This window comes from Carassius carassius, chromosome 46 (assembly GCF_963082965.1).
Source record: "Carassius carassius chromosome 46, fCarCar2.1, whole genome shotgun sequence".
Taxonomy (NCBI): domain Eukaryota; kingdom Metazoa; phylum Chordata; class Actinopteri; order Cypriniformes; family Cyprinidae; genus Carassius; species Carassius carassius.
The window spans coordinates 19,080,565-19,094,462 of record NC_081800.1 but is presented as its reverse complement, the minus strand read 5'-3'; the positions used below and the strand labels follow the sequence as shown (position 1 = coordinate 19,094,462).

The 13,898-nt window shown below is 37.4% G+C and overlaps 1 protein-coding gene across 10 annotated transcripts in view; it reads left to right on the top strand.

Moving 5' to 3' along the window:
* The first annotated feature begins 812 nt into the window (after positions 1–812).
* LOC132129100 (calmodulin-binding transcription activator 1-like) overlaps positions 813–13,898 on the top strand; it is a 397,316-nt gene continuing 384,230 nt past the window's right edge. For 9 of the 10 annotated variants that reach the window (XM_059540556.1, XM_059540553.1, XM_059540551.1 and 6 more), the window contains exons 1-2: positions 813–1,020; positions 4,506–4,607. In XM_059540556.1, coding sequence (XP_059396539.1) covers positions 996–1,020; positions 4,506–4,607 — 127 coding nt within the window. In that variant the 5' untranslated portion in view covers positions 813–995. The remainder of the gene's footprint in view (positions 1,021–4,505; positions 4,608–13,898) is intronic. The other variant, XM_059540552.1, reaches the window with a different exon arrangement.

Genomic DNA, 13,898 nt, shown 5'->3' with positions numbered 1-13,898 from the left:
CGAGATAGCCACCCCCGGCTGGGACGAAACACTGATCAAAAACATGTAGGTGGTGAGCTGGTCAGTCATCAGTGGTTAAATTACAATTTAAATTACAATTAGTGGTTAAGTTACAATTAACGAATGCTTAATCTAGCGAATAATTAATCAGCTGGGGTATAATGCGACTTCCATATTCCTAAACGCAGTTTTGAGGTTTTCTAGGCAATTCAGATTGGACCCAGACCACAGCATTATGCATTTGGAATTGGAACTGGCTGTCAGAAACTATTTCTCTGGCAAGCACAGCAGTGTAGGATACTTTTCGGATACTTACAGTGAACCAAAATACATTTTGGAGGTCTGGGGTGCTATATTTTTCGTGAAAGCGAACTGTGACAGTAGAACGTTGCTGCCACCTGCAGCTGTCCGTTCAGCACCATGGCGCAGCATTTCAGCGCGTTCAGCCCAAACGTTGCTTCATCTTCAAGGTTAACCTTTGGATTACTTTAAATTTATAATAATGACATACATTGCTTTAGCAACACAAAAGCAGTTTTGTGTGGATTTGTAAAAATAAGTAAATTGTAAAAATGTTTTCATAATTGTTATAAAACGCATACATAGCATTACTTAAATTGCTTACGAATGAAACGTCAACGCAAAAAGCTCAGAAAAATAAGTTTTTCTGCCTTTGAATTTAGCAACTTGAAACATTTCATTTGCACGCGAACGTCTCACAAGCGCTCACTTTGGATTGGTTCGGTTCTTCTTAAGGTGTAAACGCTTCACCCAATGATTCTCAGAGACACTTCGAAGGGGAGGATGTTTGCTTTACTCTCACAAGCCATTTTAGAACAACATGGTCAGTCATAGTTCGACAGCCAATCGTGAGTGTGCTCTGGCTGGACTTGCCTCTGCCTCGCCAGTCCTTTCTCGTGCTGCTGTCCTCGGCGTGAACGCGCGTGGTACCCAACGCTCGTGAAGAGGAGGAGGATGTGGCGCGCGGAGGGGAAATGGCTGCCGAAAACAAGCCGGAAGGTAAGTCAGAAACATCGGGGATATTTTTATACTTGTACGACAAGAGTGTGCGTGGGGAAAAATTTGGAGGCAGGCAGAAAAGAGCCGCCAGTTGTGAACCGAGGAGCTTTTGGGATTGTAAAGGCTCTGTGTTTATCCTCACACACTCGTTATTCGCGCACGGAGACATCACATCACCCTAGCCAGCATCGGTAGCTAGCCAGCAGTGCTCATCACAGATATTTAAAAACTAGCTGGAGCGAAAGCGCGAGCGCCTCTGAAAATTCAAAAATCCGTCTCGCGTTCCGTTTCCTTCAGCCTAACGGTCGCGCTCAAAGCAAAACTTGTGAGCCGCAACGACTGTCGATTTCCAACTTCTTTTTTCGATTTATCAAGCTTCCTCGGTTGCGTAAATTGTTTCTGAGTCGGCGGGGATAGAGTTCTGGAGACCGTAGTTGACTTAAAACTACCTTACAGCCACGACTCAAAGAAATACTGCTGGTAAGCTAGTTTAATAGTAGATTTTTTTTCTCTCAGTCACTTTCTCGTGTTCATAGACTCCTACTTAGTTACTTTCTTTTTAGCGGTTTTGTGATATGTTGTCAAAGCAATTTCATTTTTAAGTTTGCTTCAAGGACGCATTCTTCCATATCAGTTTGGCCCCTTTACAGTAGATACATTTAATCAGCAGTTTAAATCTCTGAAATCACTAGATTCTTGTATAACCAAAGAGTCTGATATTTCCAGATCAGGACCTTTATAGAACCTATGGAATGTGGCTACAATAACGCAAAATTAAAAAAAAAATGTAAGCCAGGAAGAAAGAATGAATTTTATTGAAGATTATACATAAGAATTTCTTTTTAACACTGTTTCGAATACTTTTTAGATTTGTCTCTCGAATGAATAAGGCTTTGGTTTCACTCTGAGACGCTCTAATACAGTTGAATATATTGCATGTCCACAGCATGTCGCTGCTAAATTTGTCTGAAATACGATAAAAAAAGACTAATTATTAGTTTTGGGAAATCGTCAATTATAGTTGCGAGGATTTTTTGTGTGTAATTCACCTTCAGTGTGAGATCAAAGTTTGGTATATTGACCACAAGGTGGCGACATTGAGTTATAACAAACTTTATTTGGGGAAATCGTGATAACATAACTTGGAAAAAAAAGATTGGCTAAAACAAATATAAAAAATACAGTCTATAATCATTTTGATAGTTAACACTCTAGTCTCTAGGGAACATTTAAAGATATTACAATGAGTTGATAAATCATGGTGTGGTGATAAACTACATTTTCGTTATGCTGAATAGCCTAGTAGAAGGTGAAAGATAAGTTTGATTATAAAACCTCACTTTTGTGTAGTAAATTGTGCATATTGAGAAACTATAGATATAATAAATTATCCTAATATAAAGTAACATTAAAAGATGACTCCAGACAAACCCGGGGCTCTGAACATATATAAATCCACAAGGGGGTGGTATTGAGCTTCTTAAATGCTCACTGTTATATATTTAACACCGTGACAGCTAAGAATACAAGCATTACCATAAATATAAATCTATGTTTGTTTTCAAAACAACACTGAGGCTAACTATCTAAACTAGCTCTCTCTTAGTGTATGAATGTGGGTCTGTGCATGTGTTTGTCAATCTCTGCATGTATGCGTGTGGATTTCAGATGCAAACACAACCAGCCTTGAAACGTGTCTCAGAGTGGCCTGCTTCCTGTCAATGCATCTCAGAAGCTAAGAGTTTTTTAGAAACCCCGACTTGTGGCTCCCATTGCAGAATGGGCTCAGTTATTTTTGTCATGCTTGTCAGGTCAATGTATGGGGAGGAGCTAATGTTCCACACCTCCGTATTAATATAGAGTGCTCTGCACCATATAGCTACAACTAAATTCAGAGTCCTATATAGCCAGCAGTATGTTATATTTAATATCTAGGCCTACACACTTTCAGCATGTAGTTTGCCATTATACGTGTTGCATGGCATTAATTTTAGCACTGATTGTAGCCTGTATTTCAACCTTTTGTCCTTGAAGCATTTAAAATGTTTGCATAGAGCATGGTTCTCCAGGGCCTTATTATTTGGCAAGGTTTTTTGCACATAAGGACAGGCTGTTCTTAGCTGGAGGCTGCTATGAAAACATGGTTAATGTCTCACACACCCCATAGAGCTCTTCTGTCTCCTAATATGCCCCAGCTAATTTTTTAGATTGCCAGGAACTGGGATTGTGCCTATAGAAGGTGATGATGGTGGATTGCGATGTGCAAGGGAACTGAACATTTTATATATATAGGACATGAGAGTCAGTAAATGATAACAAAATATTATGATTTTAAAGTAAACTATGGTATATATTATTTCAAATTTCACTGAACATATTTCTATATTTGAATTTGGTGTTTTTTTCTTTACAAAGAGTGCTGTTTATCAAAACAACTGACTATTTGCAGAAGGAAGGATACAAGCTCTCCAAAGAGAGATTTATGACATATTGAGCCATTATGTAGAAAATGTACTTTTAAGATCTCTGCATAGGCATTTTCCGCAGTTCTTTTGCCACAGTTCTATGAAGTATATGCTTTGATGTTTTTTTTAATTTTTGATTGAATTAGTGAATGGCAGGGATAGATGGAGATGCCACTTCTTCCTGGGGAGTCGTGACAGATTCTTTCAGCTTGTCTCGATCCTTCCCTACCTGCCTCACACAGAAACACACATTAACTTCATCGATTGGTGTAGCTTACTAAAATTGAGCCCTGGGACCACAATGAATTTGATTGCTGCCCTCATTGCTTCCTGTTAGGGGCTGTTTCTTGACTATATTTCAGCACCTACAGATTTATCAGTATGACTGAAAAGTGAAAAAATTTAATAAAACCGGGCAAACATGCTCAACACACCAGGTAATTTTGAACAAACCAGTTAGCTTTGGAGTTACTACCATATGTACAGTGGTCTAGATTTTTTTTCTCTCTTGGCAGTGTAACACTTCTAGCCATTAACAGCTGGAGCCATTTATGATATTTTATTATAGTTAATGAAATGTGCATGTGGTCTTAAGTTACAAGGGAACAGAGTGCTTTTATATTCCTCATCCATACCCCTGCCTGCAAATGAAACTGCATTCTCTCCCGACAAGGCAGCACCTTAGGCCAAAGTAATCCCTTTAAATGCAACCCTGAATGTGCTTGATAAGTAAGCGGGAGAAGCAAATACGCTCACTGAACTCTGAGGCCGAATGGTGCATATTGTTCAGGAGAGGTGTTCTTCAGCATGGGGATGGACATATTTGGGATGCATGGGCTTGCTGTTGGGAGGGAGACTGGGGTTCGGCAGGCATGACATTGCTGACCCTGGTACACATTCTTATAAATTCCTGCTATGTGCATGGGGGAAATAAAGAATAAGACAAAGTTGTATATCCGGGAATATGTACTTTTCCCAGAATTCTTTTTTTTTTCTCCATTCTCTCTTGGCTTCCTGAAGGACTGAAGAAAATCCGTAATCCGGATCGAATGTACAGATCAGCTGTGTGTTATTCAGCCCATGCTCCTCCTAAGAGTGTCAGTGATGACACAGAGACTAACAGTAAGAGCTGCTTATTAATATTGCATTCGTGGCATTGCTCGAAGGGGCCACTTTTTGCCTAATCTATTATTCATCCATCGATTCATTTATTTACCTCTTGATTTCATTTGTCATTCTCTCCTCAGTTCTTGTTGGGGCTTTATATGATGATTGACAAATCAGTGCTTTGTAGGGGGTATGTTGTTGATTATAGATGTGTTGTTAGTAACTGAAAGTGACGGTGGGTAAGATCTGGCACACCTTGGCTGTGTACACAATGAAAAGCTTCGGGAGTGACAACCACTTTCAAAAATGGGAGTGAATCCACTGAATTACATTTTGTGTGTGTATGGAACAGAACTGACTCTGAAATTTCCATGATTGACACCGTGGTAAACATAACAACATCCTGGTGTATCGCACATTTGATAGCCGCTATTTTTGCCCATAGTAATAGTACAGTGACCAAAGGATTTTTATGTTTAACAACTTTACCTAAACCACTGTCAACAAAACCGTCATGTTTTGTTTTGGGAAAGCTGTTTCACACACAGTGCGCTCTTGAAGTGTTGCCATGTTAACTTTTTCTTTGTTTGGGCTCACAAAGTAACATTTATGGAATTCATAAAGAAGGCTGGTTCAGGTCGTGAACATTTTGGTCTTATTTCCAAGATAAAGTTTTTGGATGTATTTACATTTATTATGGGCTTGTTCTTTTTGCTGTCTTTTCTGGCAACACAAATGAGTCTAGACATTTTAAATATGTCATTAATAATAAGTTAAAGGTACAATTTGTAAGATATTTGCAGTAAAATATCCAAAAACCACTAGGCTAGTGTTATATATTTTGTCCAGCTGATTACTAACAATATCTCTAATGTTTTCAACTACTTGTAAATCATGAGAAAATTCCCATTCTAAACAGTGACACGGGGCAGTGCAGTCGCCTTTCAATGACGTTAGTTACCCTTTGTTACCGCCTTTACTGACATAGAAACCACATGACTACAGTGTCGTGGACAAATGTGGAAGTAGTGTCTAGCGTCCAGCAAACCACTAGCTTCGGCATCGTGTCTCTAGACCCGCGCGAGGACGCGTCTGATCCATAGTCTGATCGCATCTTTGCATCTGTTAAATCCATGATTTATCTTCCCGTCTGATTGATGGCCGTCAGCGGTTGGGTAGAAGACAACAGATCCCATCATTCCACACTCCTTCTTAGCGTCATCAAACCACGTGATTGTTATTGTTTTAGTAGTGCGCCCTCTCATGGCAGGTCCTACAACCTGTACCTTTAATTAATAATAATTAATAATTAATAACTAGTGATGCACCGAAATGAAAATTCTGTGCCGAAACCGAAAATTTAGGATGCACTTGGCCGAAAACCGAAACTGAAGCCGAAAATGGCTTCTTTTAAAAACGTATATATATATATTGCTTGGATTTAATGGATCTGAATTGAAAAATCACAATATAATAATCAAACTTTTATTAACAGTTACATAACAAAACATAAAATATTTTTTACAATAAATATAAATAATAATTATTCTTCAAGTTTTATGTTCCATCAAATAAAATAGTTTTTTAAAAATTGTGCAAAAAAAATCCACAATTTTGGAGATTTTTGCAGAACAAATGTTACATGTTGCAACTTTGGTGTCCTCTCGTATAGGGCTGTCACTTTTGTGAAAAAAAAAATCCTGTTCGATTTTTGAGACATAGGCAAAGTGTTCATTGAATCGTTAGTAAATTGCCTATATTTGGCGTTGATCCGTTTTTCAACGCCAAATATAGGCAAATCCACCGACAACTAAACAGGCATTAGGGCGAACGTAAAGAGGGCGCTTGAGACGCGCACAAGTCAGCATTGTGGACTGCCATAACACCAATGAAAAACATTACTGAAGGCTACATTGATATTATGCACTAATAGGCTCTGTGTGTGTGTGTGTGTGTGTGTGTGTAGAGTTGTGACGTTCGCGAACGTACCGATTCTTTTGAACGGCTCATAAACATGAACGAAGGGGGCCAAGTCGCGGCTGGAGGGGAGCCGTTCTTTCTGTCGTTCTTTTTTCCTATGCGTGTTTCACACAGATGCACACAAATGAGCTCCTCCGCGAGACAGAACACTTATAGGGGGAGGGGCGCACCCAGCGCAGGCCAACCCTTTATAGCGTTATGTTATTAGTTATTAGTTGTGCATGTTCATTGCAGCCCACTTTGTTATTGTTCATTGACTTGAAGGGGCTGATGTCCTATTTGCAAAGTTTACAGTAGTAATAGTATGTAGTATGTAGACATTTCCATTTTATTTATTCTAATTTTATCTACTTTAAATATTTTTTGTTTTCTATCAAAATGTTCTTGTGTGATAACAATGTTCTTGTGTGAAAGTGTTTGCAGTAAAAGCTGTTTTGCACAGAAATTCATTGCAGCCGGCTTTGTTTTTGATGTTTATTTGAGTAGGTATTGTATGAATAACATAAGTCAACGTAGCTTTACACACACACACACACACTTTGTACTAAAGGTAAATCCAAAATAGTGATGTCACTGTCTAAGCAGAGGGATTTGTGCAACCCTATGGAATATAGTCCACACATGACAAACGAGGTAATAATCAATATTTCAGAATAATTCAAACTCAGATATTGGTGTGTGATATCTGAGTTTTAATTATTTGACTACAAATCTCACCTCATTTTTCCTCCCAGTAATTATTTCCAGGATAAACTGAGATGCCCCCAAGCTGGCTTCTTAAAACTGACTAAATATTTAAAAAGAGCTTTCTCTTTCTCTTTCAAAAGATTTCTTTTGAACGGCTCTTTGAAAGGAACGGATCGCGAAGATCCGGATCCCCTCAAAGAGCCATAAATCCCATCACTATGTGTGTGTGTGTCAGAACCTGCAGTTGCTGGGTGACGCGCGTTCGCTGCGAGCGTATAGTGACGAGCTGGACGCGCTCCGAGAGAAGGCCGTTAAAATCGATTCCCTGTTTTCGTTTTCGAAACTTGTGTTGGTTGGTCCGATCGATTGTGCAGCTTTTGTGACAAGCTTTTTTTGATTGTGACAGCCCTTTGACATGCTTAATCTTTGATAGGCAGACGCGTGATAACAGCTCGACCGTGAGTGAAACCTAAGCGCTTGCTCACGGATGGGAGGGGCGGGTGACATTCATTTTCGGTTTACGTTTTCGGCTGTTTTTTTTTTTATTTCGGCCCGAAACCGATAATGCCATTTCGGACGAAAAGTTTCGGCGGCCGAAATTTCGGTGCACCCCTATTAATAACTAATTTAGTTCAGTATGCTCTGCATAGGATTTCTGTAAATGCAGTTTTCACTACCTGAATTTTTCAGGACTTAATTCTGTTGTGGTGGTCACTCCCATAAATTACTGAACTCTGTGTGTGCAGAACAGATCTAAGCACTTAAAGGTGAACTGACAACCAAATGTATCTGCAGTGTGTATGTAACCCTTATGTTCCAATTGATAGCATTGACCTTTGAAAAACATCCATCCAATAGCACAGCAAGACTGAGCTCTACTATTTGTTGAAATGATTTGTCGCCACTACTAGACACATTTCCCCTTAGAGTATAAAACATGCATATTTTATGTTGGACTTTAAGCATAAAGCATTTGTTGTGGGATCATGTGTATGTTAATACTGCTTGGTGTGTTGTGGAGCTCTTATTACCATAGGAGTGAAACTGTACTCATGTTAAATAGGCAGTATATCTTCTCACTTGGCACTTCTGAAAACTTAGTTGATCTATCTAATTAAGACCATTCATTTTTTTGTGTAAATTTGTAAGTGAAGTTAAATCAGCTTCATCTTGTTATGCTGTCTGCTCATTATGCCATTGAGTGAGTCCTTCCCATTTCAAAGCTCAAAGATTTTAATGAACATGCCCAGAGATGTAAAGTAAACTGTAGAAGCGGCTGTTTGTAGTCATCTTGAAATGATTTCAGGTGGTGTGTGTATAGTGAACATTAGGGAAACACCAATGTATTAGCGCTGATATTTATCGGCTGATTTTTTTCTCAATTTACAACCTTCGGCATATAGGTTATATATGGAAAAAGGGTGATATAATAAACTGATGATTTATTAATTAACTGCGATCCTGTCAATTTAGGAATTATTGTTTTTTTTTTGCTTTTAGTCTGACCGACTTGCCGATTGGAAATTTGCATTAAGACCAACCATTTTTTTTTACTCTTCAAACAACTAATACAAAAGCAATAAAATACTATTAATTATATTTAAGTAAGTATTGTAAATATATAAATTGCCTAGGCCTACATACAAATGAAGGCTATCTTCTTTAATTAAAAAAAACCTGTGACATCATCTATGTTTACACTATTGGTTAACGGATGTCACACTATGGCCTGTGCGTTTGCTTCGTCTCATTCACTGTCAGAGTCAACGGTTCGCGCTTGGTAATGATGGCTGCGGCTGCAGCTAACAAAATGTTCTCGGTCACTGTTCAAAGTCATACGGGTTCAGGCACCATAATACATCTAAAAAAATTCATTAAAACAGCTCGACACCGCTTTAACTTGGCACGAAGTTCTGGAAAAACTGTGCCCAGATCTTTTCCCATCCCTTCTCAAACCGTGACTGTGTCGACTGTCACTTTATGTTCGAAAATCTATTGCATGAATCAAGCACGAATCAACCAACACAAGTTTCGAAAACGAAAATAAACAAAACAGTGTCATGTATGCATGCATTGTTAAATAAATAAAAAGGGCGGAAAACAAGATAAAAAAGATACTGCTTGTCGAGCTCGTCCGCCTTTGAAAGTTGTGTAGACACGGCTGTGCGCACGGCGAGATGGAATGGAACACGGACTGTGAAGTACTGGGGCTCATAAGGCAGCTTCCTTAATACACACCTAAAATTCGAATGCAACGTTTTTGCATTGGAATGTGGATTTTTATTTTAAATTCGACGAATATTCGAAAAACAATTTTTTTGACAGCCCTAGAAAATCGCCTATGCGATTTTTTGTTGTTGTTGAAATTTAATCGTAAACACAGCCATGTTGAAGCCTGCAGTAAATGTTTTGCATTATGGCAGTCCACTCTGCTTATTGTTTTTCGAAAATGTTGCACTCCTGTTTGTCATTGTGCACGTAACTTCACGCCAATAAATCATCAGAAACATTGGTCTTTACCAATATATTGAATCTTTACATTCCTCCTGCCTGTTGTCCTCTGGATTTACCTATATTTGGTCTTATTTGCCGTAGTGTTGTCAAAAGACCCGGTACTTCGGTACCAAGTCGGTACTAAAAAAATGTAAATGTGACGGTACCAGGTTTCTTTAAGTACCGGTAGTACCGAGGTCCCGTTCAAACCCGGTTCAGCGCTATGATTTCCACGAAGCAGAAAACGAGGACGGAATCTCAAAATCCAGCCATTGAAATAAAAAAAGTTAGCATAAATTAATCAAATCAAATCTCCATATGGACCAGTATCTGTAAATGTTAAGCCGCAAAAGTTGTTTGAAATATGAATCCGTGTTCTGCGTGTCTCTGTGTGAATTAATGAATGACAGAGACGTGTGGGTTTGTTTACTACATAGACTGAAGCGCATGACGCTTGCATTAATTTCAGCATCTGAGCTTCAGAGTTCTCTCTCCATCAAGCGATCTTTTCAGTTTCTCACACATGCAAAAGAGAGAAAGAGCGAGAGTCTTACCACGCTGAATCGACACGCTATATGTAAACTATTCTTTATTGTCTTTTCCTGTAATGGAGTTCATTTAGAATTATTCATATTCATTTTTGAACAAGCAGAAGACATACCGGTTTCTCCGGTAGTGGGCGGAGCCAATGCGCAAATGGCAATTTCATTGGCTGGCGCTGATTTAGTACCATCCCTGTTTTGATTTCAGCAAATCAGTTTGACCGAATGTAGACAACGTGATTAATATTCCTGAACCCAACAGCTCATCAATTCATAGTGAATTGGATATACATTAGTATGATAGTAGAATTAGTAGTAGTATTATCTTTTAATAATAATTAATATGAATACTAATTAATATGATCTATTACTATTTTTTTTACAGAAACCATCAATGACCAAAAATATCTTAAGTATTACCACCAGTCTTAAGTTCAGTTAAAATGACAAATATGCATTCATTAGGTCTAAAAGTTCATTTTTACATAAAGGCATTGTGCTAGAAATATTACTATTATTTAGTAAAGTGTATGTGTTACTGCTACTACTGTTGAAAAAATGTATAAAACTTTATTTTTTAAAGAAATAAATCACAATATTTCTTACATTTTTTAATTTTAATAGAAAATCCCCTTTATTTACCAGAAATAAAATGTGTTTAAATTTCATAAATTAAAAGACAAATTAAATTTGGGTGAAACTTGTTTACTGTTTTTCATAATTATATAACTTGTAGAAAAACTTTAAACACAATTGTAAATAAGTATAAAGAATGGCATTGGTTTTATTTTTAGTGCTAAAAAGTTATTTTTTTTAATTAGCATATTTTTGTGTTTTGCTTTGGTACCGAAATTGGTACCGAGAACCGTGGATTTTCACTGGTATCGGTACCGAATACTGAAATTTTGGTACCGTGACAACACTAATTTGCCGTATAAAACTTATTTAGACATGCAAAATCGATTTTACAATCGATTCAATGAACAATTGTCATTCAAATCAAACAGGTTTTTTTTAAAAAAAGTGACAACCCAAGAAAGCAAATGGTCTCTCATTTGTAGGTTGCATTGACACGTAGCAGTGGATGTAAGTAAAATAGTATAACAGTACCTAATTTTTTTTTCTTCTCACCTGAAATTCATGCAATAAACATGTTTTTGACAAAGATTTAAATTTGTTTGTGGTCCATATAGCCTGCATCAAAATGAGGTTTGCAATTATGCGCCCGAAGGCATGGGTTGAAGACCCAGTCAGTGACGTCACGATATGCTAATTTTTTTAAATTCATACCTATGTCATCACCATCACAAAAATTTACTTTTTTAATTTACATTGAAACTTGAAAAAAATATATATATATAGACCGACCTACCGACCCTTTTTTTTTTTTTTTTAAATTACTGTTACTGCAAACCAAAATATTTTTAAGGATGGCCTAGTCTTGACTAAATAACTTTTGTAACTTTCATAAGTGTAGTATACCTCATCTGAATGATGACCAAAACTTTACTGATGTTTTAGTACGTTTATTGCATACTTTTTTACTCCAAAATTATATTGCTCCATAGAATAAAAATGCCTGTCAAAATAAGAGTCCATCCTTAGTAAAGGAAATCTCATGTATATTTAAACTTACAAAAATATTAAAATGTATACAAAAACAAATTACAAGATAAATCATAATAAAGTATATTACAGTAAATAAGGATTAATATGTATTTAATTTATACAGTGAAGTGTTATTTTACATTCATTTACTTTATTTATGTACCTGAAAACTGTTAAGCCTACCTAAAAAGCACTGTTTATTTAATATGTATCTTTATTCTGTTGTATTTATGTAGGTCTGCTGAATGTTAAATGGTTCCAATCCATGTTCATTAGAAATTATTTGATGATGCTGATGTTATCTGTATCGGCCCCAAAAAATCCTATCCGTGCATCCCTAGTGAACATGCCACCTTGTGTATCTCTCTGCGCTTTAAATATTGCATCTCAAACTCTCGTAATCTAGCATAATGTAACCACTGCAAGTGCCTGTCTGTAGTGGCCCAGTTAATGTTCGGTGCCTAGAGGTTTTTGTATCACTAGGACAGGAAAATGCCACATAGCTTGGCAGAAACATGTAAACCACTCATGTGAGTAATTGTGGGAGTAGTTATGATAAGGATAAAGGGCTCTAGTGAGGATTTGGCAGCGTGTCCTTTACTGTTTGCTGTGTGCAAGTAAATGTGTGTGTGTGCTCGCAGGTCTTCACCTCCTCTCTCCCTGAGATGGGATTTTCATGGATGAGTGAGCTTGGCTGAGGCTGAAAATACATAAGAAGGCTCGTTTTTCTCTTCAGTTTGTTGCAGACACTTTGGTAGCTGAATTAAGTTGCAGTTTTTGGGCTTTGTGGATTCAGGCCAGCCTCCTACTGTATTTAAATGCCGACAACTTTTAGATGAGATGTTCATAATGATTTAGCCAGCGTAGAACCAAACAGGCTGCACAGTCCAGATTTAATTTAGAAATAACTTTCACCATGAGAAAAAGAAATACAGTACAGGCAAACTTCAGCCAGAATTGTGATCGCTCTAGTGGATATGGCTGGTCACTAATGTCTGCTGAGATGAGATGTACCCAGGTCCCGGACATCACCCATTAAACCGCATCAGTGTTTTAACAAGGCTGCCTGCTGGTGATTTGTCACAATGTCTATAGCCAGCCTGACAAACAACACTATGGGCAAACATAGCTGAACACTGCTGTGTAGTATGTCTAGTCTGAGAATTCAGGGAAAAAATGAAAAATAGAAAGTGTCTCAGTATTTCTTATGGCCATATACTAGCAGCATTCAAAGGGAGTGAAGGCAGACAGTTTGTCCATACATATGGCTGGTTCACATTACTAATGTTTTCCTAATAACACATAATGCTCCTCATATGAGCTCACTTTGTTGCCTGCCCTTTTACAGACAATATTACTGCTTTCTAATACATCAAAAAGTTGAACAAGAACATAATCAGGTGAAAGAGAGATGCTGATATGATGTTGTTTGTGCTCCTTAATTTAGACAGCATAATGCTTTTGCTAGGCAAAGACTAGGTTTTTGCAATGAATCAAGCATTGATTTTTCTAAGAGCAATGCATGGAAAATAAGATATGTAATGTAGATTTAAATAGAAGGTACTGATTAACTGTCCATTCACAACAACACAATAAAAGACCACAAAGCATTGTATGTAGCAAACTGTGGACATGATTGTGGATTATTTCCTTTAAACCCAGATTTTTGGACAGAAGAAAAGGGTCTATCAAAAATGAATGCTTAATGGTCAAAGTTTGTAAAGCTATAGTTGAAATAGGACTTAAACATACAAATCAGTTTAATCTTACAATAAATCTATTTGTTGAGAACTGTTGAGATGCCCGTTAATAGAAAACTGTTTTAAAGGTACATTACTTTTTCACTTTGGCTAAAGTGCCATTATGTCTGTCATCAATGTGCTTTATTTTTCTAAAATAAAAATATGAAGTCAAGGTCAATATTACTATTTGATTAGCTGTTAAACATACATCCTGTCATCCACAACATAAGTTGAGTCACAAGCACATTCATAGT